The following is a 25,163-nucleotide window of genomic DNA, read 5'->3' as shown; positions in this document are numbered from 1 at the left end:
CTCAGTCTATTAATTCTTCACAGCGCCTCAGATCACAGGCATCAATATGATACCTCGGTTTCAAAGCCAAATTCCCTTTTACAGAGTCAGAAAGAGCGACAGCAGGCGGAAAACATTAAACCAGCAGGTATATTTGGTTCCAGTATCAAGGACCCTTTAACCTCCAACATGACTGAAAAAATAAATACATTCACTTCTATGAATCTGACTATGCAGATGTATAATGACTCTTCGCCCGGGCTGCCCACGGCCGCGGCCTCCTCATCTGAGGCCCACACTTCCATAGGCCAGCCCCACCAAAGTCAATCTGCCCCTGAGACAAGACAGCCTGCCTCCTTTGCCTTTGGCATGACTTCAGGCCAGCCACGCTCATTTGAACTGTCAGCACAGACAGCCCATTCAGATGCTTTGCATGGTCCTGTTGATGATAACGAGCAGAGATCTCCGCAGACCCTAATGACATCGATGAGCCCTAAAGCGGAGAGCGATCAATTCCCTCTCAGCGGCATGTCACCACTGCCAAATCTCATGCTGTTCAGAGATGACAGTTTACCTGGCACCTGTAGGTTGACAGGGATAACAAGATCAGCCGCTGAAAAAGACACATTGAGAGCCAGCTCCGATGCTGGATATGCAAATAGTGAAAGTGGCCACGCTGAGTCCTTGTTAGGGACTGCTGATGAGACAAATCAAACTGGAAATGACAGCATGAAAAAGATGGTGACCTCGGGAGTAAAACATTCATATGTAGTCACAAGGCAAATGGCAGGGAGCAGAGATGAAAAGGACAATTTCCCCTTTACAGAGCAAACCACTGGCCACAGCCATGCCAGTAATAACACAGAGGAATTCAACTCTTTGTCGATATTACTGACTGAAAAACCAGCAGTAAAAAGCACTAATGAGGACAACCACAACACCCTGTTCAATAAAGATGGCAATGATTATGCAAACAACTCTGCGAAAGCTACCCTTGAGAATAATCATTCCCAGTTAGGAGTTTATAATAAAACAAGCGCTCAGCTCATCATGCCTGCAATTCAGACCACCCACAAGATGGAGGAGGCAATAAATGAGGATTTTGTGCCTGTTACAAATTATCCTGCTGTACCTGTGCTTGACACAAATGACGGAACTGGCACCACTGCACTTTCTGAGTCATATAGTCTGCCCGAAATACCCCAAATTCAGGCTAATGATGTGACTAACAATGCTGTTTCTGACATGGAGCATCACACAGCAAAAACAATTGAAAAGCAGCATGATCCTTCCATATCAGGAAACACTGCAGATGACAATGCTGTCTCTGTTTCAAACCATCATTTTGAAAGTGACCTTAAGATCCCCAATAAAGCCACACAGGAGATTGCAGACCGGATAATGGATGTTACTTCTGAATTTCAGATAAACACGACTAAAACAAATGATTTTGTGCATGCCAGTGTAAGCAGTCTTATTGTCTCCGCTGAAGCTCATGAATCAGCACTGACTATTCGTGAGAGTGTGCAAGTTGTTATTGCAAAGTCATCTCAGGCAGCACATGCTGACCGTATGGTACAGCCCAGTAGTCATATTGAGCCTTTTCTACTGACTGGCAAACTCTCCCCTTCTTTGAAAAGAAGAAACACAACAGAAACACAGAGTGTAGAACATCCTCAGCATGAAATTTCTGCACAGGCGATCCAAACAAACCAGCATGCACAACCTGGTATAATCGCAATAACACGTCCTATTAATGACCCAGTGCAGAGCATCCAAGAGGGTTTGTTAAAAGCTGCCCATATAGGTGGAGGGACACGCAACACGACATCTTCTTTGGTTAAAAGTGTTCAATATCCATTGTTTAAAGGCATCAAATCCATGACAACAAAGCGTGTTTCTGAAGCCAAACATCTCACAGCACTAGACAGAAAGGACAAACATAAGAAGCATGCATTACCTGAAAATACTTCAATAAGTCAAAGGATACTTGAGACTGTGACTGATTCTGTACCACCTACAGAGATTAAGACCAGCTGTAGGATATCTGGCTGTGCTAACTCAGGCGAGACAAGAGAAACAACAGTTGGAGCAGGGGAGATTGATGTTACTGCTCGAGAGAAAATGTATAAAACACAGGCCGGAAACACAGAGGGAGATCATTTTAACACGGGGCACACTCCTGACACAGGAACAGAAAATGGCAGCTGTAGCACTGACTGTCCTCTACCTGGCGAGGTAACACCATCGATCCCCAACCATGACTTTGCAGGGCTTTCACCAGCCACCAGTAAATCTGATCATGACCACGACACTGCTGATGAAACTACGAAAAGAAATGCCAAGAGTGTGAAAGATGAAACTTCAACAAGAACATGGAGAGCACTTGTTGAAACTGATCATTTGGAGACACACAGGGAACTTGAGCAGTTTGTAGAGAAAACAATACACTCTCACAGACAGACCTCTAAAGCCCAGGAGGCGTTTGCAACAGAGGTCACATTATCTGAACCTCAACCAATGACTGCACACACCACTGTAAAGACTCCTGAGTTGACACTGCTCACTGAAAAAAAGATAAAAACACAATTAAATAGAAGAGCAGCCAGAGCTGAGATATTTGCGGCACAAAATGCCACCAGGTCAGCACGTGCAGTGGCAACAGGAGAGACAGTGGTACAAGAGTCTGGGCGCAGGCTGTTACTGCTGGAGCCAGAGTCTGAGTCAAAGCTGCTGAAACGCAGGAGACAGACCTCACCTCATCCGTATCTCTCCGGGTAATCTTATTGTATAACCCTATTATTCTAGCGTTATCTATTAATCATGTGTTAAATTAAAGAACCACCCTGGTTATTTGGAATTAGTTATGCTATTAAGTAGATAATCCATCACAGTGAAATGCTTTATATGTCTCCTAAATTAATATTGTCACTTGGTAATGCAGTTATGAGCAGGTACAGTTCAGAAAAACGCTTCCTGATTACGCATTTAGGCAACTCCTTAATCCATTATTTGGAAGTCTGCAAAGCATTGCAGTTATGAGCTATGGTGCTGGAGAATAAAACTGAGGAGACAAACAAAAATCAAGCATGGATGAGTTAAAAAAAAAAAAAAAACTTGAGAAAAATGGGGGAATTTGTTCATGTTTTGTACACTTGGGAGAGGCAGACCAGGCAAAAGTTTGGGAAAAGGGGGCTTAATAGCCACTTTTATTGGTATATTTTGCAATCACAGCAATAAATCCCATACAACACTACACAGTGTGCATCCCTCCCATTAAAAAACCATAATACCCCCTTTCAACCAAAATTAGCTTGTGTATGGGAAAACCCGCTAAAGTAAGACTTTGGACTACTTTGCCATTGTCAGTAGACAAGCTGTGTATACGGCTCTGCAGCAGACAAGCATACCTTTTTTTTTATGGTGTGTCACATTCTACATGCTGAACAGGTCTGACTACTGCAGAGTCATTTGACGCAGGTTGATTTCAACCTTTTCCTTTGCAAACAAAAGCCAGAGTTGAGAGTGGTTGTTTTTTGTTTAATGGGTAAAGGGCTTAAGTGAGGCACCTTATAGCTACCAAATAACAGTTGCATGTTCAAATATTGAGATGTGTGTGTGTGTGCATGGTGTCATTGATTATTTGTTCATAAATGGTTATGGCTTTTTGTCAAGTAAAATTAACCAACTGCAGTTTTTGACCTGGGGATCAGTGGGTGGGGGGTGGTCATCATTGCCACTGGCTCATGGGATGTAATGTTGGTAAGTTGGTCAACAATGCTGGCTAACCTTTAATGCAGTGGCAATATTAGTTCAACATTTTTATTTATCCAGTGCTGTGGTTAATGAGTTAATACCTCCAATAACGAATTACATTCTCCTCAGTCTCAGCTTTACTTTGTCTCTAGTGCTGATTAGAAAATGTTGCCATGCCAACATTAGCGTTTAGCTTAAAGTACTGCTGTGCAAATGTACAGCCTCAGTTTGCATTGTGGAGTCTTGTTTACTTTGGATAGGATGCTGTTTGGCAGCTAATCTTTACTGTCAGAAGAGTGTCCTTAAATACACCACCAGTGAAATCATTCAATGTGATGGATTATGCATCTCAAGCAAATTTTGGTTGAAATTCACAGTGCAGCAAAATGGATAGAAACAGATTGCTGCCTGAAAGATAAGAAATCAATTTCAGAACTTTAAGAGTATGCAAAAACAAAATGTATTTACCATGTTCAGTCGTAATATAGTGTATGCCATTTGTTATGTATTTATTGACCTATAACATGTCAAATCACTTATATGGTCCTTTAGATCTTTGTTTCTTTTCCAATAATATGAATCTATTGGCAGTGTAACAGAGGTCTCAGATGACCTGTGTGGCAGTGGGAACTACACAGCAGAGATGAGTCTGAACATGGGGAGAGGTGTAGAGCCTGGTGATGCTGTGCCTGCCTTAGGGAACCTCAGAGTGGTTATCAACCTGAAGACCAATAACAGTCGGATAAACCTCGGGGTCACCTCCTGTTGCTTGTCCCCAGCCACCAAGCCTGACCTCATCAACTCCACCTGCTGTCTTTTCTCCAGGTACACAGGAAAATATGAAATAAAGTAACTGGTAGGAGGTTGTTAAAATGTTACGCAGAGTTTGCAGATTTAATTTTTTAGCAAAAATGTTAATCCAGGCAAAATAATTTGAGTTCAAGCAGCACAAAAAATCTGTAGTATAAAAAGTAAATATAGACGAGCAGAGGCAGCAAATACAGGATGTACACAGTGGGAAATTTACAGTACATTTACTGATTTATGAGCAGCCATCTGGACTGCATATCATGAAAAGAAAAAGCAAGCACTCAGCCTTTTATTGGTGGGTTTTTTATTCCATATGCTGCCTTATATGGGAGAAAATGGACTAAAGTTTTCAAAAATAAATGGTAAAAACCTAACGTTTGCTTTTTCTAAACAAACAGTGGAAATATAGCCATGAATAATGTAACTTTTGAACCTCTGTAACACAACAGGGCCAGACTGCCTTTGCTCACAAATGTGTTTACAGGAGAACAGTGTTGTTGTCATTCATATCAATCCAGAGAGTTGCAGGTTCATTTTTAAGAGCTGAATATCCTCTGCTCAGTAAACAGAGGACTGCTGCAGGTTGATGGTGTTATCTCTCTGAGCCAGCGTCACTCTGATAGATAGAAAGTCCTGCTGCACACTGAAGAGAGGCAGCAGTATAAAAGCACAACCTCTTAAGAATATGTCAGACTGTGAACAGGCTGGCTGTTTGACTTTTACTGTGCATCTCAACAGAGCACTTGTTAAAAAGTGTGAACACTTGGGACAAATATTTTTAATATGTTTGTCTTCAAGGTGGAATGAAGAGAAAAATGTTAAACATTAAACGTCACCCTGAAATCCTTGAAGTAGCGAAACATCAGCAGACACATGAATAAATTCCAGATCAGTGGTTCTACCTGGTCCATTTGCTGGATCCAGATGTCTCCTTAGTAATTTATTCAAGGTACATACATTAGATAAATTACCACATATTTAATCTTATTTCACAAAATGTAAACAATGCATTGGCTAAGAACTAAAAACAAAACAAAAAAACATAATGCAAGAGTTGAAATGGTTACTTGTAGTCCATTCAAAATAGACCTGTGACCCACTTTTGGAATGCGAACCACCAGTTGGGAACCACTATTCTAGATGATAATGCCAAATAAAAAGCTTTTTATTTTTCTTGCACAGTGAGTTATGATACTAATCTATCAGAAACATCTAGTGAAAGCTGACCTTTAACTAACATAATTTCTTTTCTCTTAAGTTTTCAACTTTCAATATAAAATATTGATGGCAGGCTGCTTTTTTCTACTTTTTTATTGATCAATGCAGCCTAAATAGTGTACGGCTTAGAAATTTCACTATTTCTTTCAAGGCAAAAATGACTGTGTTGAGGTTATACTGTGTGTTTGTGCCGGTGCCTCAGGTTAGCAGCAGAGCCAGCAGGGATCACGCTGCTGCCCAGTGCCCTGTCAACCAGTGCCAGCTTCACCATCAGTCTCTTCCAAATGATTAATTACTCAGTAGTGTACTTACACTGTGATCTCAGTGTCTGCCTGAGGAACCGCTCCGACTGTGAAAGGGTAAGACTGCAGTAGGTGTAATGAATGCGAGAGGATGAGAGAATGAGTGGCGGAGAGTGATTTAAATTTAGTGACACTGTGAAAACAGGCAGGCAGACGAGGAGTGAACAGGCTGATGTAAATGGGCTGGGGAGGCGAGCAACAAGGGAGACCAAGGTGAGAGGAACTGGAGAGGGCGTAAATGAGTACATGGCTGAATATGATGGAAAATTGGGAGGACAGGAGGGATTATTTGCAAGAAAGAGAGAAAAGAGAGAGTGTGATTGAAATATCCTGCCACAGGTGCAGGAGCCGCTCTCCAAATGTGACAAGTGTACTGAGTGACAGAGACTGAGGCTGACAGCCAAAGACACACAACCTAAAACATCTGTCATGTCTTTATGCACTCTAAGGGTCAGATAAGGTCTTTGCAAAGTTACAGAATACACTTGCAGAGCAGCAAAGGACGCTGTCTCCTGCTGTTGTGGGAAGGAGGTGTCTGATTTAAAACTGAATCATCTGACAAGTATGTGTTAGAGGGCAGAGGTGAAATAGAGGATAAACTCTAGAGACTCATTTAGTCTCTGCCGTTGTAGAGCACCTCTGCAGCTCTCTGATAAGGTTTCATGGTTTTTATTTTTATTTTTATTGTTATGAATTCTTTAGAATTGAGATTAAATTATAATTCTGTTTTTGTCTTAATTTTAGTTAAAGGATGACAATTTTATTTATTTTCTATATGCAATATTAAACCGTCAAGATGAGCTGTTTTGTGCATCGTGTTTATCCATGCTATTTTAAGGGTGAATGAAAATATGTGGACTCCAGGAGCCAGTACTTACTGTATGCTGGTGCAAATTGGGATCCAGATAAACAAATAACTGGTAAATAATGGCAATATACCTGAAATAATAATCACAGGAGTGAAAGTGATGCTTCTTCAGCCAGAATTCAGAAGTAATGGAGAGAGTGGCGACAGAAGCAATCTTCTTCTTCTTCTTCTTCTTTGAAGAATTAAAGGTGCATGCTGCCACCTGCTGTATCGGAGTATGTAACATTATGACTTCTGGAGAGTTATATTTTGGAAATTAAACCTGTTACAAACAAATATTTAATTAATGCCTTTTGAACGTGGGATTGTCTATCTCCTAACTTTAGCCCTTTGACGCTCCAGAAGCAATTAATCTCAGAATCTCAGATAAAGACCACCTTGTTGAGCAAAGAAACCAAAAAACCCCCAAAACAAAACACTTTTAAATCTTAAATTAATCAACACAGAATAAAATTAATGATGCAATATACACATTTTAAAGCTATTTAACCATTTTATTGATTTTACTAATTAATAATTTCAATTTTTACTAATTTCATCATTTGAGTCAAGCCTCCTTGGCTTTTTATAAACTGGCTAGTTTTTTTTTGGTTTTTTTTTTTAACTGTTATTTTTGACAATAAACAGAAACACAATCCATCTTCCCAAAAAGTTAATCACATGTAAGTTTCTCATTTTTCATATTAATGTTTCTTTTTGCAGCAGTGCCTTCAGCAGAGGAGTGCATTTTCTTCAGAGGGCCCAGAAGCTGTTGTTACCAATCTCAGAAATCGCATATCCTTTGGTCCCATGTTGAAAGAAGTGAGGAATTCTACCTTCCCAGAGGAGATAGGTAATTATTTGCTTTGTCTTAGAGCAAAAACAATCAACCTGAGATAACAGAGCACACATGAGGAGATGCTCCAAGACAGGAAATGAGCGATGACTATGCTATTTGTCTGTAGCATGTGAGGAGATGAGACATATAAGTGTCTTTTCGTCTGCTGATATGCAAAACTCTCCCTGGGTTTATTATGGATAAACTCTGGTGTGCAAAACAAGCTTTTGTAATTTGTAGAATCTGTCATTGTTTTAAAACGGGGTGACAGTGGATTGTTATTTTTTTCTCTAGTATAATGCATAAATAAATCATGGCTGTAGCCTCATGGCAGATGATTTCTCTGTTGGATTTTCAGACCCATCAGAGCTGGACCTGGTTCTGGTCATCGTCAGCCTGGCAGTTGGCTCCTCTCTTGTCACACTGATGCTGCTGCTGGTGTGGCTGGCTTACCGTCGTCGGGCAATCTGGCTTTTCCCCTCTGCAGCTCCACCACGAGCCTGCTGTGGCTGTCTGCACCCAGGAGGTGACCTGATCCTACCGTGACCAAGATGGATCCACTGCCAATTACACTGATCATGTCCTCACCAAAATAGCTGCCCAACAATTACGTTAGTCAACAGACAGAAGAGCAGTCAATCATATTAACCGTAGAGCCGAGGTGGCTGGTCATATCAGCCGGTGCAGGCTAGACTAGACAATGAGGAGCAATCCAATTCACACCTCCTCTCATAGGTGACACAGCTGTTGCAGTCGAATTTCACACTTAACCATGAACAGTCTATTATCATTCACTGAAAATAAACACCTCCCTCAAGTAGAAAAGCTGCTCCGATCCCTTTATTTTCCCTTGTGGCAACAAATCAATACACTTTGTATCCCACTTTGAGATTGATAGCTCTTTAATACTGGTTTAATATAATGTATGTATTCATGGCTTGACAGTTATATTGAGCCACTGTGATCGACTGTTTAGGGAAAATGTCTTTCATCAGGTTAGGAAAATTCAAGCTCATCTTTTATTGCAATAAAATGAACCCTCCAGACGTTGATTTTCTATTTCAATGTCCAATCAAAATGACATATATCTACTGACTTGGATACATAATCTTGATAAGGAAATTAAATAATGAGAAAAGCTATTTCTGTAGTTTCTCACATCGTGTCCCTTCTTCCATTAAAGATTATTATTTACTTAAAAAAATGATTCTCCTTCCCTCTCCATATGTGTGGGTGCACAGCTTTAAAGTTGACACTTATAACAGAGAGTCTTTGAGGTTTTCATTGTTAGCTATTGTGAAACTTTAACAACTTTCTCCAACACTAAATTCAGCAATAGTGATTAAATACGAGAAAACGATGAGATTACCTAAAGTACAGTTAGACTGCTACATTGACAGGTAGCTTGGCAGTAAATTAAAAAGACAATTAACAACATTTTATGTGGATGTCCATTCAGTGTCGATGAAAAATACAGTTGATTGCAGAAGTAAATTCCTTTGTGTGTGCTATATTGACTGTGGAATCTTGTCCTGCGTGCAGAGCCTGCCGGTCGTGCCTACATGTACCAGAATGCATGGCGCATAAGCCTCTGATGCCACTGTCTTTTAGCCTAATAGCCTATGGCTGTCAGTCTATTGGCCGAATAGCGTGAGGTGACTCATTCAATTGTCATCTGCTCCCTCGGCCTTGCTGGTCTTGTCTGTCTTTTCCGGTTTATCTTCAGAGCTCTGAAGAAGGTCTCCAGCACAACTATGTCCAAGTGAGAAGACTTTGGTGCAAACGTTTGTGCATATCAGCCTCTCTAGGGCTCTTTCGATGTTGGCAACAGCATCCACCAAAAACTAAAATATACTGCACCTGAATGATTCTGTTTCTGTTGCCATTGGAGGATGAAGGCACTGCCAGTTGCTGTTTGCTCTCAGCAGCTCAGGTTATTGAGGGTCTGCACCAGCCAAATCCTCTTTTTCGGGTGCCGCAACCTTAGTCTCTATCTCTGCTGCACTTCTTTGGCTGTGCACTCTGGCTCTAATAACCATGGCTAAAAATTCAGCCAAAACACTGTAAGGGCATCCTCTTCTATAACATCATCTGCACTTCTAATTTGGGATGCCAAATCAGCAACACATTAGCTTTAGACAGCTAGCATGATGGCTAGCTTTGTTGAAATTGGAGGGACTGACACTAGGATGGCATTTCCAGCTAAGCCAAATATGAGAGGGCAATGTAAACAGCATAAAAGGTGAATGCAATATTAAGAAAGGTTAGTTGCTCCCGGGGCCAGCTTTGTTTACACGCACTCTTTGCTAATCTGCAGTAAACCTCTCTAATATTGGATTCTGGAGATTGTTGTTGTCATTTATTAAAGATTACAAACAGTGCTAATAACAGTCTAAGAATAACTGAGGTGAGTGAAGATTTTTATCCCACAACAGCAAGCAAAGTTTGTCCAGAAAAATATTTATATCGAAGGAAATTAAAACAGATACTGCTGTAGGCTATATGAAGTGAAGTTTACATTTCAAAGGTTTAAAATTAGATGATGACATAGATTTGAACCACAAAAAGAGGAATATATTATCATAATACAAGTTCTCCCTCTCACAGGCAAATCCTGTTCCTTTGCTGAAGAGATCACGATTCACTGTGTTCTCACGTATTTTGCATGTAGACATTTCTGCAGAAATACAAATGGTAAAATATTTGCATAAGATAAGGATTTGATTAAAACCCATTAAGTGCTCTTGAGAGATACACAGGAATCAATTTATGTTCTAGTCTGAAGCACACATGGTACATACACTAGTGTTTACCACAGCACATAGCAGATATGACAAGCTGTTCACCTCAGTGCCTCCCAATCTTTTATTTTGTTCGGCTGCATTCAGCATCTTCATCTCACAGAATGTGGATCAGAGACATTAGAGTTAAGCTTATTAGTTATTAAAGGACATGAGGGGCAATAAAAAAGCCTTTGGCTCCAGCAGGTCAGCTAAACCCAGTGTGGTGGAGCCTGCTAATGTGATTGGCTGAGCTGTGAGATGTGGGTTGCATTGATGGAGACAGACTTCTCCCCGCAGGTAACCTATAAGGAATCTGATCACGAGCGCCCCGTTTTCATTGCAACATCAATCCATGAGCCTGTCCTAAATAATAGTGAGAGTTAGTGAAGCATGAAACTATGGCTGCTGGTGAACGTTAAATTACTACACTCTCATGAATACAGTAGAGAGAGACAGAGGGAACTGAAGGGTTAGGGAGCTTGGGAAAACATTTTACAGAAAGTTGACAATTAAACTAAAGAAATCTTTAGAGTATTTCCAATTAAAAATACCAAACACTGCAGATTCTGTGTATTTAATTGACAATAACAGATTTCATGGCTGCTGTTTAAAGCCTGTGTGGAGAAAAGCTTTCAAAAACAGACTGTTTAATGATATCCTTCATGTTCTTAAGATTACTCTGCTCATGTCTTCTCATATATCAGTTAAAGAAATTACAGCCAATTGTAATGATCCAGAGTGTAGTGGTGTGCTGCACAATAATTACAGCCTTTTCCATTAGTGCGGGTGTATCACAACACTAACATACAAAATATGGGACATGTCTAAAAGCAAATCATCCCACAGATGTGCGTCCTCCTCTACCAAAGCCCTGCAGGTTGAGCTGGCAGATCTAAAAGAAGCAAGAAGGGGAGGGAAATCCCATTGAAGTGGAATTATTAAAAAAAAAACTCTTAAAGGTCTCTTTGAAATGACAGCCTGAACAAAGAGCCACCTCGTAGCAAGAAAAAGAGACAATATGACTGCAGAATGCTGACCTATTGCTGCCCTTTCATGAGACATGCATTTAGGGGCCGAAATCCTAATGAATTACTTTTACAATATATAAAAGCAAGAGAAAGACAATGAAAAATGGACAACTGCCTGTTGAGAGTTGCACACCATTGTGAGTTCATGATGGAGATTTCTCTCAGCAGGGACCATATTGTATCTAAATGTGCTATCTGCCAGAGATGAACAAACACAAGGGGAGTGGTCCAAATATTTATATAAATATGTCTGTGTGTGTCTATGAATATGAATTCATCTCTTTCTTTACCATTGCAGCAAAACACCTCATGTCCCCAGATATACTCAGCTGTAAAGGGCAATAAGTGATGGTAAAATATAATCAAAAAGCCCATAAAACAACAGCAGATGGGAATAAGAGGGGAGGGAGTAAAGGACAGCTTTATTTCCTCATCCTCTTGAATGCACTTCCTGTTACTGTAAATTCTCTCACGTGAGCCAGGCAGTTTAAATCTTCTCTCTGAGATAACACCCTGCTTCAATGATGCAGAAAGATGAAATCTACGATTTTGAGGTCTAAGTCCAGGAAGAAGGCAGTAAATGGGAACTAAAATTGGCATGGTTCACACATCAAATTCTCTACACCTTCAAGAAGAGACTCAAGTCAGCCTGCAGCAAAGCTAATTTTACAATTCATCTTAAATAACTATTGATCGATTTACAGTGGTCTAAATGCATTACAGCATGCCAGCTGCAGTAGGGAATGATGTAATAGCCCATTTGAAATTGAAAACAGTTTTTTCCCAACACAGACACAAAAGAAAGAATTCCCCTTTCTTTTTCAAACAATAAGCCTCTAAACACAAATCATTTCAAAGCTGTCAATCTCATTATGTTTTCTCTGTTTTAAACAGAGCAGGGACAACCAGCCAGACTGTCTGTCAGTGATTAATATGAGAGAAATGCAGCTAAGTTATGCCTTTTATAGTTATGGCCAGCAAAGTATTAAAGTCAGTTTTCAACACAATTTAATGCAATTTACTGATCAGGTTAAGATGAGTAAATAATAAAGTACAAAAAGCTGTTCTTGATATTCATATTGAGACTTAGTTTGATTTTTTCTTTGATTGGTTTGACTGAATTGTTTTGGTGTCATTGCCACAAACCGACTGTAGCTTTGTCTCTGTTAAGTGACACTCCCGTTTGCACGTCGGCCTGGAGAATTCTTTCAAGAAAGCTTTTCTTTGAGTCATTTTCATACCACCTCCAATCACATAGACACCAGCTGGCAGCGGTGGGTAGTAACCAACATGTTCCCATCCCAGGTCGTAAAATTCCACTGCTCTCATGTCATCAAATACCAATGCTTTCTCATGCCTTTGGTGTATGATACCAATGCAGAGGGCACCAATTTGCATCTCTAAGAGACACACCTTGTCACATCTCTATGTTATGTACAGTGGTCTCCTGGTTGAAACTTATTGTAACGTGGTTTATGTTGTCAACGGTGAATTTTGGTTTCACATGGGACACTAACATGCTGAAAGTCCTGTGCTTGCTTGACCCATACACCAACCCTTCCAACCCATCCTATGTGGACTTTATGTCAGTTGTCCTGAGCACTAAATTAAGCAATCGTTGGGTTTACATTGCAATTAGTTCAAAACCCTGTGTGTCTCAGAAAGACTCAGCATTTGGTGTCAGCATCACATGCCAAGGGGCGTGACAAAGTGTCGGTATTTGACAACCTGGGAATGAGCATGGGCTGTTGTTATGCATTGCGTTTATTCAGTTACATATACTTGAGTTTTTTTATGTCTTGCTACTTTTACTGTTACATTTAACTATAAATATTTTCATATTCCTCCCGTATCACACACACACACACACACACAACAGAAATTTTCTGACAGTCAGCAGTATGAAATACACAAACATGCACACACAACCTTATACTTCTTTACTTATGAGGACACTCATTGACATAATGCATTCCTCTGCCCCTGACCTAACCTTAACCATCACAACTAAATGCCTAACCTCAAATCCTAATCTAAACCTAATTCTAGCCCTGAACCTTAAAACCAAGCCTGGCCCCCACAACAAATTTGAAGGTCAGGAGAGGACTGACCAAAATGTTCTCTCTCCCAAGGTCTTAAACTCAAATTGGTTTTCACAAAGATAAATGAACAAGTACATACACACACATACACACACACTACATCCAGTCCCTTGTGCTCCACAGGATTGCCATATTCTCAAACTGCCAACCACTGAGGCGTTCCACTGGAGCTGCTGGGGGTTAAGTGCCTTGTTAAAGTGTAGTTTGATCAAAGACGATGGTTCATTAGGCAGTTCATTTTCTGCACACAGACCCACATTACCATACCATATACAGTCTATTGTATGAAACTCATATAAATCATCAAATATACCCATTTCTTAGGAATTGTTTGGTTTTTCTTTCAGCTGAATTTGATTCTATCTTGGAACTGAAGGGGAAAGATAATGAGTCATACAGTATCTCTGGAAAACTGAGAGCTCAGTCAAGAGTCTTGTAAGCTAAAAACCGGCTTTGCAACATTGTAGTGCAAACAAGTCCTGCGTCTCAGCTCCTCCCACAAATGAACTGTATAGTCTAGTATCTGTATGAGTCCACATGCCTTTCACACAGCCAGCTGCCACTGATTTCAATGTGTATTCATGCTCTACGACTTTTTTTTTTCCTGCATGAGACACAAGCTCCTGCGGTGCCACTGATTGATGCTGATCTGGAGGATAAACCCTGTTTATGTGTTGGATTAGACAGTGAGTGTGTCAGAGAGGATCTCTGTGCTTATGGATTGCTGCGACGAATCCTCGGGGCAGTTCAGGAACTTTAAGAAGGAGGACTTTGAGGCTGACTGGATTAAGGTGGCAGAATGCAGATTGGGTCAGGTGTACCGGGTCAAACTCAAGCTCCAGCAGGAAAAATATGCCTTGAAGAGCTTTGACACAACCTTGTGTGCAAGCAACTTTTACAGGTGGGGACTTGGATAATGAAAACTAGCAGAAATTGTATATCATCCTGACAACAACATGAAGTTACAAGTTACAGTGGTTTCTTAGCATACTGGCACAGTTGTGTACTTAAATTAATCCTAAGGGGCCATGTCCACCGAAGTGTTATGTCCCAATGTAAAGCTATAACATGTAGGGAGAGAGGATGGATGTTTTTGGCTTTCTGAGAGGAAATAGACTGTAAAAATATTGGATGTAGCTACCGTGATGTCACCCATTGGTTTGTGGACTCCTGTTTTGAAGCCTGAACTTGGAGGAGAGAGGATCTGACTAAAAAGCTGAGGACACTATTGGCAGACAGTCTAAATTATCCATAATTTTAAACTGACTTGTACCTGTAAGATGTGACCGTTGGTGTTTGTATATTTCTCTTCCTTCACTTATTCGGACAACTAGGCAAAAAGTGACAGTGACAAGTGCAGCATTTCACATAATATTTTTCAACTCTATTCAGTCCAAAAAATGCCAAATGTGCAGCTCTCAGTGCAGAGCAGACGCTTTGCACCTCATCATGCTGCTGGCGTTTGTAGCTTTGTGTAAATACATGGCACTCCCATTGCAAAGAATTTGAAAAAGTATACTGGCCTCAGGGAAAAATGCTTCGCTGGACATGACTCTTAACATGTACTCTTTAAAGATCTTGTAGTTTCGTCAGTCTTTGTACCTCTATACAGTCTGACACAAGAAAGAATACCTCCTGTGGTTACAGTTAAAAATATCTATTTAATGGCTAAAGCAACCTTCACTGACAATTACTTTTTTCCATTACAGGAGACTAATAGAAGAGGCATCCAACATGGCCAAAGTGAAATCCAAGTACATCGTGTCCATCTACGGACTGTGCACTGAGGCGACTGCTGTGGTGATGGAGCACATGAGTAATGGATCCCTGAACAATCTCCTAGCCAGTCATACATTGATGTGGCCAAAGAAGTTCCAGATGATTCATGAGGCCTCTATGGGGATGAATTTCCTTCACAGCATGAAACCCCCATTACTCCATCTTAACCTTAAGACATCCAACATCCTACTAGATGGACTTCTTCACGTCAAGGTCAGTAAAACTGGGTGACAAAGACATGATGACACTATATCATTAATGTGATCTCTTGAAATTGCTAAACTTTGCAGAGCAATGTCTGCCAGTTCTGTACTGCACTGGCATTCTTGTTTTTCTACAAAGATTTCAGATTTTGGTTTAGTCCACTGGGAAGAAGGCATGAGCAAGAAGTTGTTTGTGGAGAATCTGACTGTAAGAGGGAACATAAGTTACATTCCTCCTGAGACATTCACTCAGTGCCCTAATCCTCCAGGAACTACCTTTGATGTTTACAGGTAACTTGCCAAGGGCATTTTTGACATTGCACTATCAGAGTCACAGTTTCCCCGATTCAGTGCACAGTTCACAGTGTATCCTTGCTCTCTACTATATATGTTTTTAATCCATCCCAGGTCAATAGGACATATTCTAAAAAAAATAATTATTATTTCTGACTCAGTGTTTCCTCCCTTTTAATATTCATTGGTTTTATTTTATCTACAAAAGCATTATATTTTTCCAGGGAGCTATTTTTTACATAAAAGCAGAACTGCCAAAAAGTTCACTGAATGCAGGATATGCAAATGAAAAAGTTAGGAGTAAAGAGCCTCTTTTTGTTTTGATCTACAGCTTTGGAATAGTGATGTGGGAGATTCTGACTCAGCAGAAACCGTACGCAGGTAGGGATGCATTAATTTGAAATGCATCACATCTTTATTTCAAAGAGATTTATAGGTGTCGCTTCAGTGAGGAGTCATGTAACACTCAACAGGATCACGTTAACATCATAAGAGGTGGAGGCATTTTTGTCTCAGCATAGAACTAAATTCCACAGTTGCTTTTGAATATGTCATGACAAAAATGTCAACTTTCATTCATTTGTTATTTAAATATTAACCCTCTTAATATGTTTTTGCACTGTTGAAAAGTGAACATGATGCAATAAAACAAGCCTTGGCTTAAGGATTTTGTAAAAATGCACGTAAAGTGCAGAGCAGACACCTTGTAATGCTATATAGATGTTACAGTAATAATTAGGAGCATACAGTCTAACAGCATTCAAATGAATTCATGCTACTAAGTCATGGTTAGTTTTTACTGGTAAGCAAATAGGCTAACACTTCATTAAGCAATGACTGAAACCTTGAACCCTGAGGAAAAGAGTTTGATATTTTGGGAATGGCTTATTGGCTTTCCTGCAGAAAACTACAGTATATGAGATTGATACCACTCTAATTTCCATTAAATATTAAGCTATAGCTAAGAGATCGGAGGCTTAGCTTAGCCACATAGAAACAGGGGGAAAGAGCCGGCCTGGCTTCCTTGGTAACAAAATAGACCTACTAGCATTCCTAATGCCAAAAACACAACTAGCAGCAGCATAGTGTGCCTCACCCAATAATTACATTTTTGTGCAGTGTGTTCATGGGTTCCAGGCGGGAGGAAAGATTTTTGGAACAGAGGTCAACATGTCACAACAGTCTAATGATTTTGTTGACTTACTGCTTTATTCTCTAGGTATTCTCTGACTGCAATTCATCATTAAAATCATCCCCAATTTTAGCTGGACTATACTTTGCTGCATAATCAAAATGCTGCAGCTTCCCATTGCCATTGCACAGCAGCCCACTGCAGGCCACACTGTGTTGCTGCATAGGTCGGAGATGTACTGGCTTTTTGCTATGCATGTGCATGATGGCTGCCACGCGTACCCTGTGTTGGTATGGTGCGTCAGCTGTGTGAATCCTGAAAAATTAATGTGATGCATATGCAAGATGCAGTATGTATATGTATATGTGACAAACGGTGATGAGAGCAGACACTTTTTTTGGCTATATAAAGGTAGGGTTAATCCATACACTGGTGGGGCTCAAATCAATGCAAAATTTCAATATTAATGCATAAAAAGTAATACTGCCCTCTCAACAACCAGAAATAATACATGCAACACCAAGCGTAACAGACGCGAACGGTCTATTCTGCGGGCAATTACAAAACAACACAAAACCTTAACCGCCCCCAAACCTTGCGCATTTTAAATCATGTGAGAGAGAGAGGTACTTATAAAGACATTTTAAATATATTTAAACTTGCTACATTGGTGCAGCTTTAGCCTTTTCTGCCTTGATATCAGCATTAACATGATAATAACCTCGCTGAGTGTCACCATGTCTGTTGTTTACATCCCACATATTCAGTAGTTGTCTATGGCTTGAGCTCTCTCATGTGCGCTATTATCTCAACTATTAACATGTTACAGTTTGTTTAATTGGTACAAAAAACACATGCAGAAACTCTTCCCGTAACATAACAAAACAGGCAAAAATGGTGCGTTAAAATTACGTTGAACTTAACTGAACCTTGTGTCTGACATCTGTTTTGTGGACCCAGGGTGCAGCATGACAACAGTGCTCTTACAGGTGTCACATGGGAAGAGACCCTGTGTGGAGATGATATCTGAGCAAAAGCCCCTTGATTGTGATCAGATGGTCAACATCATGAGACAGTGCTGGGACCAGGACCGTAGGAGAAGGCCACAGTTCTCAGGTGCAGAAGTAAAAAAGAAGCCAACTTTCTAATTTTGAATGAAAACTCTCAATGGAACTCCAGCTCTTTATGTCATTGAAGACTGGTTCATGACCAGTTTCTTCTTAAACTGTAACAAAATACTTTTGGGAAAGAATCATAGCATGTACAATGTCTTGGCTGCAATCTATAGAAGGATTATGAGCAATTTGCCAGATAAATCTGTTGGTGTGTGTAATTGCTTTTTCCATTTTAATGTCCTGTTACAAGTAATATTTGAGTATGAAATGAGGCCAGTTTGTTTTTCTTAAGGAGATAATGAGCATAAAACATAATTTATATCAAACACAGTATTATTATGCAACATACAGACTAACACACACTGAGGATGAAAAAGTGCCAAATGATTACAAACAGACAATTTGACATCATGTTGAAACATCAGTGTTTTAATCTGCTGTGATTCAAGGCATTTGGCACCTGTCCCTTGTGATCCACATTCTCAAAAGCATAAATCTACCCAGCAAAAATTCTTGTTGTCCCCTTTGGCCTGTATGTCATTATCAAGTGAACAATGAATCATCACATGCTCATAAAAAACACATTCTCTTGTATGCAGTGCTTGAGTTAGATGCATACCAGGGTCACGTTTGTCTAGACATGCATTTATGGCTTGAGTGGTCATTATGTGGTCATAATGAAGACAAATGAGTTTCATGTGTATTCATAAACAGCAGTGATTCCAATTTGCTATGTTTACAAAAACTCACATACCATCTAAATGAAAGAATGTACCTATAACTCATGCATGACAATTCATTCTCTGTAGTTATGCAATTATAAGAGGATCCCACTGAGTTTCTGCAGTCTAGGAATGCAATTGCTTGAATAGGCAAATTACTAACAGTTCTTTCCTTCACTGCTGTTTTGTTTACAGACACTGTGAGGAAAATTGAGGCACTTATTGGAGTCCTGAAGATCCCAGGACCAATCCAATGTCAGGAAAATGGAGACGAGGGACAGAAATCAGATTATCCTTGGCTGGTTTCTCCAGTACATAAAGTTAGTTAGTTCTCTAAAGAACCTACTCCATTTATTCCACCTTTTGCATAATGAGCACCACATGTTAATGGTATTCAAAGAAGAGCATGGGAAAAGGTAATACAATCAGTTTGCACAAAAAAAGAGTCTAGCAATCTGTTAGGCACAGTGTTGCTTTAAACATGCAAAAACTGATTTGTTGGCCACTTGAGGGCAGTAGAAACAAGTTGTGAGCACAACGCTTTTTTACACAGTTGAAGTGCAACATGATCGTCTGTTTGGAGTTCTTTTTTCTGGCCTCCTGGTGAATATAAGTCCAATACTCACTCTCTTTTAGCTCTGTTTTTGGTCTCTACCAACTTCTGAGGGAAATATCTGGCTCTTTAGCCACACAATGCCTCACTATGTTCACCAAATAGTCTCTAAATGTGTCTATCAGATGCTGAGTAGGTAGCATACAGTGGGTTTTACAGCTTTTACAGCAAAATATGTCAGTAAATATGTCCCTTGTGAATGTTGAAGCCTTTAGGTGTCTTTAAAAAAACAAAAAAGTGGTTGCTAACATCTGGCTGAATGAGACGAGGCAATCAGTGCGATGTTAACTTTGCATTAGCTTACTAAAAAACAAAAAAAAAAAAACAAAACACCAAAACATTGGTACATGGTCAAAATGCCAACGCTAGCATGCAGATGTTTACCATGTTAGTTTAGTATGAAGGCAAGAAGGTAAGAAAGGTAAGAATCAAACAAAAGATCTGCACACTGTATTTAAAGCTCCCAATAAATTTGAGGTTTGCAATGTTTCGATCAGAGATCTATGTCACGCATTTTAAAATCATCATCACAGAGCAAGCAATATAAAGATACAAGCATAACCCTTTAACTAAAAAACGAGACTTGAACAGAAACAGGTGTGTAAGGGAGCCTGACAGGGAAGGACAGACAAGACTGATAACACAGGTGAAACAAATCAGGGAAACACAGAGACAGGGATAGAGACACAGAGCGATGGAGAGACAGGAAGACACAGAGAAAAATCACAGGTGACACACAAGGAGCAAAAAAACAAAATAAAACGGGAAACAGAACATCAGTAACCAGAAACAAGAAAACAAGAAAAAACTAGAAAACAAAATCCCAAAACAAAGTCCACAGTATATCAAAACTCCCAAACCATGACACATAATATTGGTTTCTTGGAATGTCTCTTAATCAAGCAGATCGCAAACACCTGAGAAATGAATATCCTTGTACTTTTATATTGCTTGCTCAGTGGTGATGATTAAAATGCCTGACGAAGATCTAAACTACATAGTGCTGTGGAATAAACTTCAGTAGCCTAGTTTTCGTGTACCATGAATGAAATATTAAGCTGCTAGTTTGGTTTCAAACAGAAAATTGCACAAATGCTTTATTATCTCAATATTCTGTTCAGACAGGACATGTAATGTTTATCCAGATATTTATACTGTAGCGGATTAACTTTTGATTTGTTTATACCCTTGAACACTCATGCTTACATACTTATTTATATATATCAATGTATGTACGTATTAACCTCTTGTGAAGATTGATGTCACAACAAATAACTGTACTATTTCCACTCTTTCTTTTCCATTTTAGATTGCTTTGCCTGAGATGTCTGACCTTCCCTCAGGTAAACGCACAGATAGAGCAGGATAGAAAACCATGTTCACTGGAGTGCAAAGCCTGAAGGGCTGACATTTAGAAGTGCTATTTACTATGCTATCACATTATTAAGATTCCTTCAAGTACTGAATAGTAGAGTCAACTATTAGTAAGAGGGGGAATAAAGGAAACATTCATGCACCTTCTTCAGTCGTGTTCCCCTGCAAATTATAAACAGAGACTTTGAAATACTTTTATTTATCCTTTTATTGCCACTCTCCAGTGTGTAGGTGCATGCTGTATGTTTGAAATACTAATGCACAAGGTATTGACTGAGCTCCACAGCATCCAGAGAGTTTCACCCTCTACCACCATGTACACAAGCACACAAAATAAGAAGACTTTATAAAGCTAAATCCTTATATGCTGCTATTTTTCTCATGTAATGCCCTTTGCTTTCATTTCACAGATGACCATCATGGCAAGGACAGCGTTCTCTCTCTGCTCATCAAAAAGGACTTTGGTAGTTTCAGACAGACTGTGAGAAGAGAGCACGTATCCAAACAGTTTCCAGGGGCAAAGAGCCTCCTCCACTACACGGTAGCCAGCGGTGATGCAGAGAGTGTCGAGCATGTCCTGATTCTGGGTGCTGAAGTCAACTGTTTGACTGCTAGAGGTTACACTCCACTTATTATTGCTGTCTTGCACAGGTCTGTATAAAATATATTAAAGAAAATGCTTTTCAATTGACACAAAGCAAAGCAATTTTTCCGAGCAACTGGGGATTTAAAAAAAAAATGTCTGCAGTTCTGAGGTTAACCAGAGACTTTATAATACTCTATTCAAAGTTAAAGTTATAGGTCGATATTTTGGGAAATAATCTTATTTTCTTTCTTACCAAGAATTTGGTGAGAAAACTGATGTCTCTCTCTATAATGTTTGTAGGCTGAATATGAAGCCAGACTTGAGACTTGAGACTTGAGTCTCTATAGGTTGCCTGGCAACTTCACGATGGTGACAAGAATCTGTAATATTAATACCCTAATTAAACTTCTTCTTTACAGGCTCCATGAAATCATCTCTTTGTTACTGGAACATGGTGCAGCTGCCACCCAGGGAGATGAGGACCAGTGGACAGCGCTTCATTTTGCTGCCCAGAACGGCGATGACAGGACCGTCCGTCTCCTGTTGGACAAAGGAGCTGTGGCGGATGCCCGGGAAAAAGCTGGTTGGATGCCCCTCCACCTGGCCTGCCAGAATGGCCATGACACAGTGGTGCGCCTGCTGCTTTCACGGCTGTCAGAGGAAGCAGTCAGCGAACGGGAGTCACAAGGGAGGACGCCACTCCACCTAGCCTCCGCCTACGGGCATCTGAATATTGCCAAACTCCTCCTCTCCCAGGGAGCAGATCCCAACGCTACTGACTGTTCTCTCTCTACTGCCCTTCACTTATCAGCTGAGGAAGGCCATAACAGAGTAGTCAGACAGTTGGTGAAGAGTGGGGCAAATGTTGATTGTGCGGACAGCAGAGGATACACTCAACTTCACCTGGCTGCTCTGAAGGGTCATACAGGCATATGCAGGCAGTTATTGTTGAACGGGGCCAGCCCAAACCCCAAGACCCTGAAAGGCTGGACTCCTATGCACCTGGCTGCCCTGAAGGGACATGACGCCACGGTGGTCCAGCTGGAGAGTCAGGGTGGTTGCGTGAACATTAGAGGTGAGAATGGATGGACCCCACTCCACCTCGCCTGCCACCAGGATGAACCAGAAGTGGTGGAAAAGCTCCTGGCAACCAAAGCAAACCCAAACGTGCTGGAGGACAGTGAAGGATGGACGCCATTACATGTAGCTTGTTCCAGTACCAGTTTACCGAGTGTTCTCCACTTGATTTCACATCATGCAGATGTTAATGCAGTAAACTCAGGAAAGGCAACACCCTTACACCTGGCTGCCCAGCATGGCTGTATGCCTATTGTAAATGCCCTGCTGGTGAACGGAGCAGACAGGACTCTGCTGGACTCCTCTGGATCCACAGCTCTGGATGTGGCCCGGAGGTGTGAAAAATGGGAAATAGTGCAACTACTGGAGAAGTAGTTTAGGTGAAAGCAGTATGAATGGATGGATTACACTGAAAACATCAGTGACACAATTGAGACATTATCCTTCTGTTAAGATATTTCAGTTTTAAATTATAGACAAAATTATGAGTAAAATGCACAATGACTACCTCTTGATGTATCTCTGAAAAATAATTACAAAAACTTTTATTTTGCCAAATGTTTCATGTTGTTTTCACCCCTTACAATTCTCTCAAAGTATTTAATAATAACAATAATGATTCAAATTTAGAAAAAAATGAATCTACTGTTCCGACAGAAAATAAACGTAAAATTTTGCCATTATCTGATGCCACATCAGGTATATATCTGTGTTATGAAATTCATTAAAAGGTTATCAAGTTTGAGAAACTTTTCAGGCATGGAAATGATGGATATATATTGTTTTGGCTATTGTCTAAAACATATCTCATATATGCAAAATAGGTTAACTGTGCCACTAATTTTAATCTAGTGTTATGCTGCATGACAGTTGAAATGTCCAGCAAAATGACCAGCATCACATTATTGCTAAGGCCATGTTCAGAGTAAAGAAAAACCCTGTCACATAGGAAGAAATATACATATTTGATTAAATTGCCAGGTATTATGATGTGGCCACTGTGTTTAGTCACTGGATGGGTGAAGCCTGAAGGGAAGTTTAGGCAAGGTGGCAAAAAAATAATTAGTCATGTCTACAGAAAAAAAAAAGTTTCTTCAACAAAAAAAAAACAACAAAAAAAACATGAGGACTTAAAATTATGATCCAAACATGGCAAATTGACATTTAGCTATAGGATCATTGGTTTTCTATCATTCAAAAAGGGGTGCTGCTGATGTTTTGTAAGTACCGGTCTGCTCTATTGCTAGCTGGTAGCTTGAATGTCTAATGAGTAGTAAAGTTATTAAGCTTTAGCTGTTTTTGCAAGTGCATGCTTAATAATGTGTGGCTGTCTTGCTAAACTACTCAAATAAAGTGATGAAAATGGGGTGAAATATTTTGGAAAAGTTATGAAAAAGTTTTGAAAATCCATTGGTTTTATATATATATATATATAGGAGGGAGCCAACAGGTACCAGGTACATATCAGGACCCTGTAATGCTGTCACATATGGATGAAAATGAACATATACAAGAGGTGTTGTTATAATGACCTATAGAGTCATTCACTTGATTTAACTTGTCAGACTTTATGAGGGGGTGTCTCATAATGAGAGGGGAATGAGTGGATCACTGTTACTGGAATCACTTGGATGCGTCTATTAAATTTCTCAGTCTATAAAGACATAATTTATTTATAGTTGCAAGAGCATTACATTGTGAAAATACTGTATAATACATGAATGCTTTATGACAAGGCAAGGTAACACTGATTATCAGCCATTCCCTGCAGGCTGAGTGAAGCACTGCCGAGCTTATGCCACACTCATTTAACACTGTGACACCTTATTAAACTGAAATGAAATGCATGGACTCAGGAGCTGTATTGACCTGCACTTTCACAGGGTTTTCACTGAAACCACAAGAGACCGACTGTGATGGAGGGGTTGGAGATGAGTAAAATAAAATGACTGGAAATGAACAGAGCAGAGTAAAGTTGGACTGATGGTCGATCTTTCTTTTTTATTTTTGGATTGCTAAACAAGTGTCTGCTATGTGGTCTTTTATTTTTCTACGTGATAACTGACCCTCAGAATTATTTCTGAAGGTGTCTCTCACTGTTAGCCATTTTTGAATGTTTGTATGACAAAATCATCCATCCGTCCTTTTCTAATCCCAGAAGGGATAAGATAAATTGAAAAAGGCATACTGCGTGTGACAGGTTGAATCTTCACAATTACACTTCCCTGTGGCTGTTGAGCTCCCCAGTGCACTGTGTAAAACTAACCAACTGACAAAAAAAGTATACAAATACAGACTTCTGACCTGAACCAAGATCTGGGCTAAATTGGGTGTGGCTACTTCACAATAAAATCCACACAATAAAGAGATCTTACTTTAAAAAGTAGTTACAGGACGTGTTTATTTACTTTACCACATAGACAGTATATAAAGATGGACAACGCTCTCTCCACCTGCCCCCACTGTACAAAAATGATGCCAAAATAGCCCGAATATGGCTGCTACCATTTTGTGCGAGTGACGTCATCTGGAGCCATAGTCTGCACTGTAGTGATCTCCGTGGTGTCAAGTTTTCCACCATGCCGACCTGTCCGACCAATCACAA

The 25,163-nt window shown here is 40.0% G+C and overlaps 1 protein-coding gene across 1 annotated transcript; it reads left to right on the top strand.

Annotated features, from left to right (window-relative positions):
- The first annotated feature begins 14,296 nt into the window (after nt 1-14,296).
- Nucleotides 14,297-24,540, top strand: ankk1 (ankyrin repeat and kinase domain containing 1). Its single transcript, XM_042486806.1, has 9 exons — nt 14,297-14,564; nt 15,373-15,655; nt 15,785-15,936; nt 16,271-16,320; nt 18,032-18,187; nt 19,104-19,228; nt 20,831-20,864; nt 21,306-21,546; nt 21,901-24,540. Exons 1-9 carry the CDS (start codon nt 14,380-14,382, stop codon nt 22,931-22,933), a joined length of 2,259 nt encoding a protein of 752 aa, XP_042342740.1. The 5' UTR covers nt 14,297-14,379; the 3' UTR covers nt 22,934-24,540.
- The last annotated feature ends 623 nt before the right edge of the window (nt 24,541-25,163 follow it).

This window comes from Plectropomus leopardus, chromosome 5 (genome assembly GCF_008729295.1).
Source record: "Plectropomus leopardus isolate mb chromosome 5, YSFRI_Pleo_2.0, whole genome shotgun sequence".
Taxonomy (NCBI): domain Eukaryota; kingdom Metazoa; phylum Chordata; class Actinopteri; order Perciformes; family Serranidae; genus Plectropomus; species Plectropomus leopardus.
This window is presented reverse-complemented; position numbering and strand designations above follow the sequence as displayed.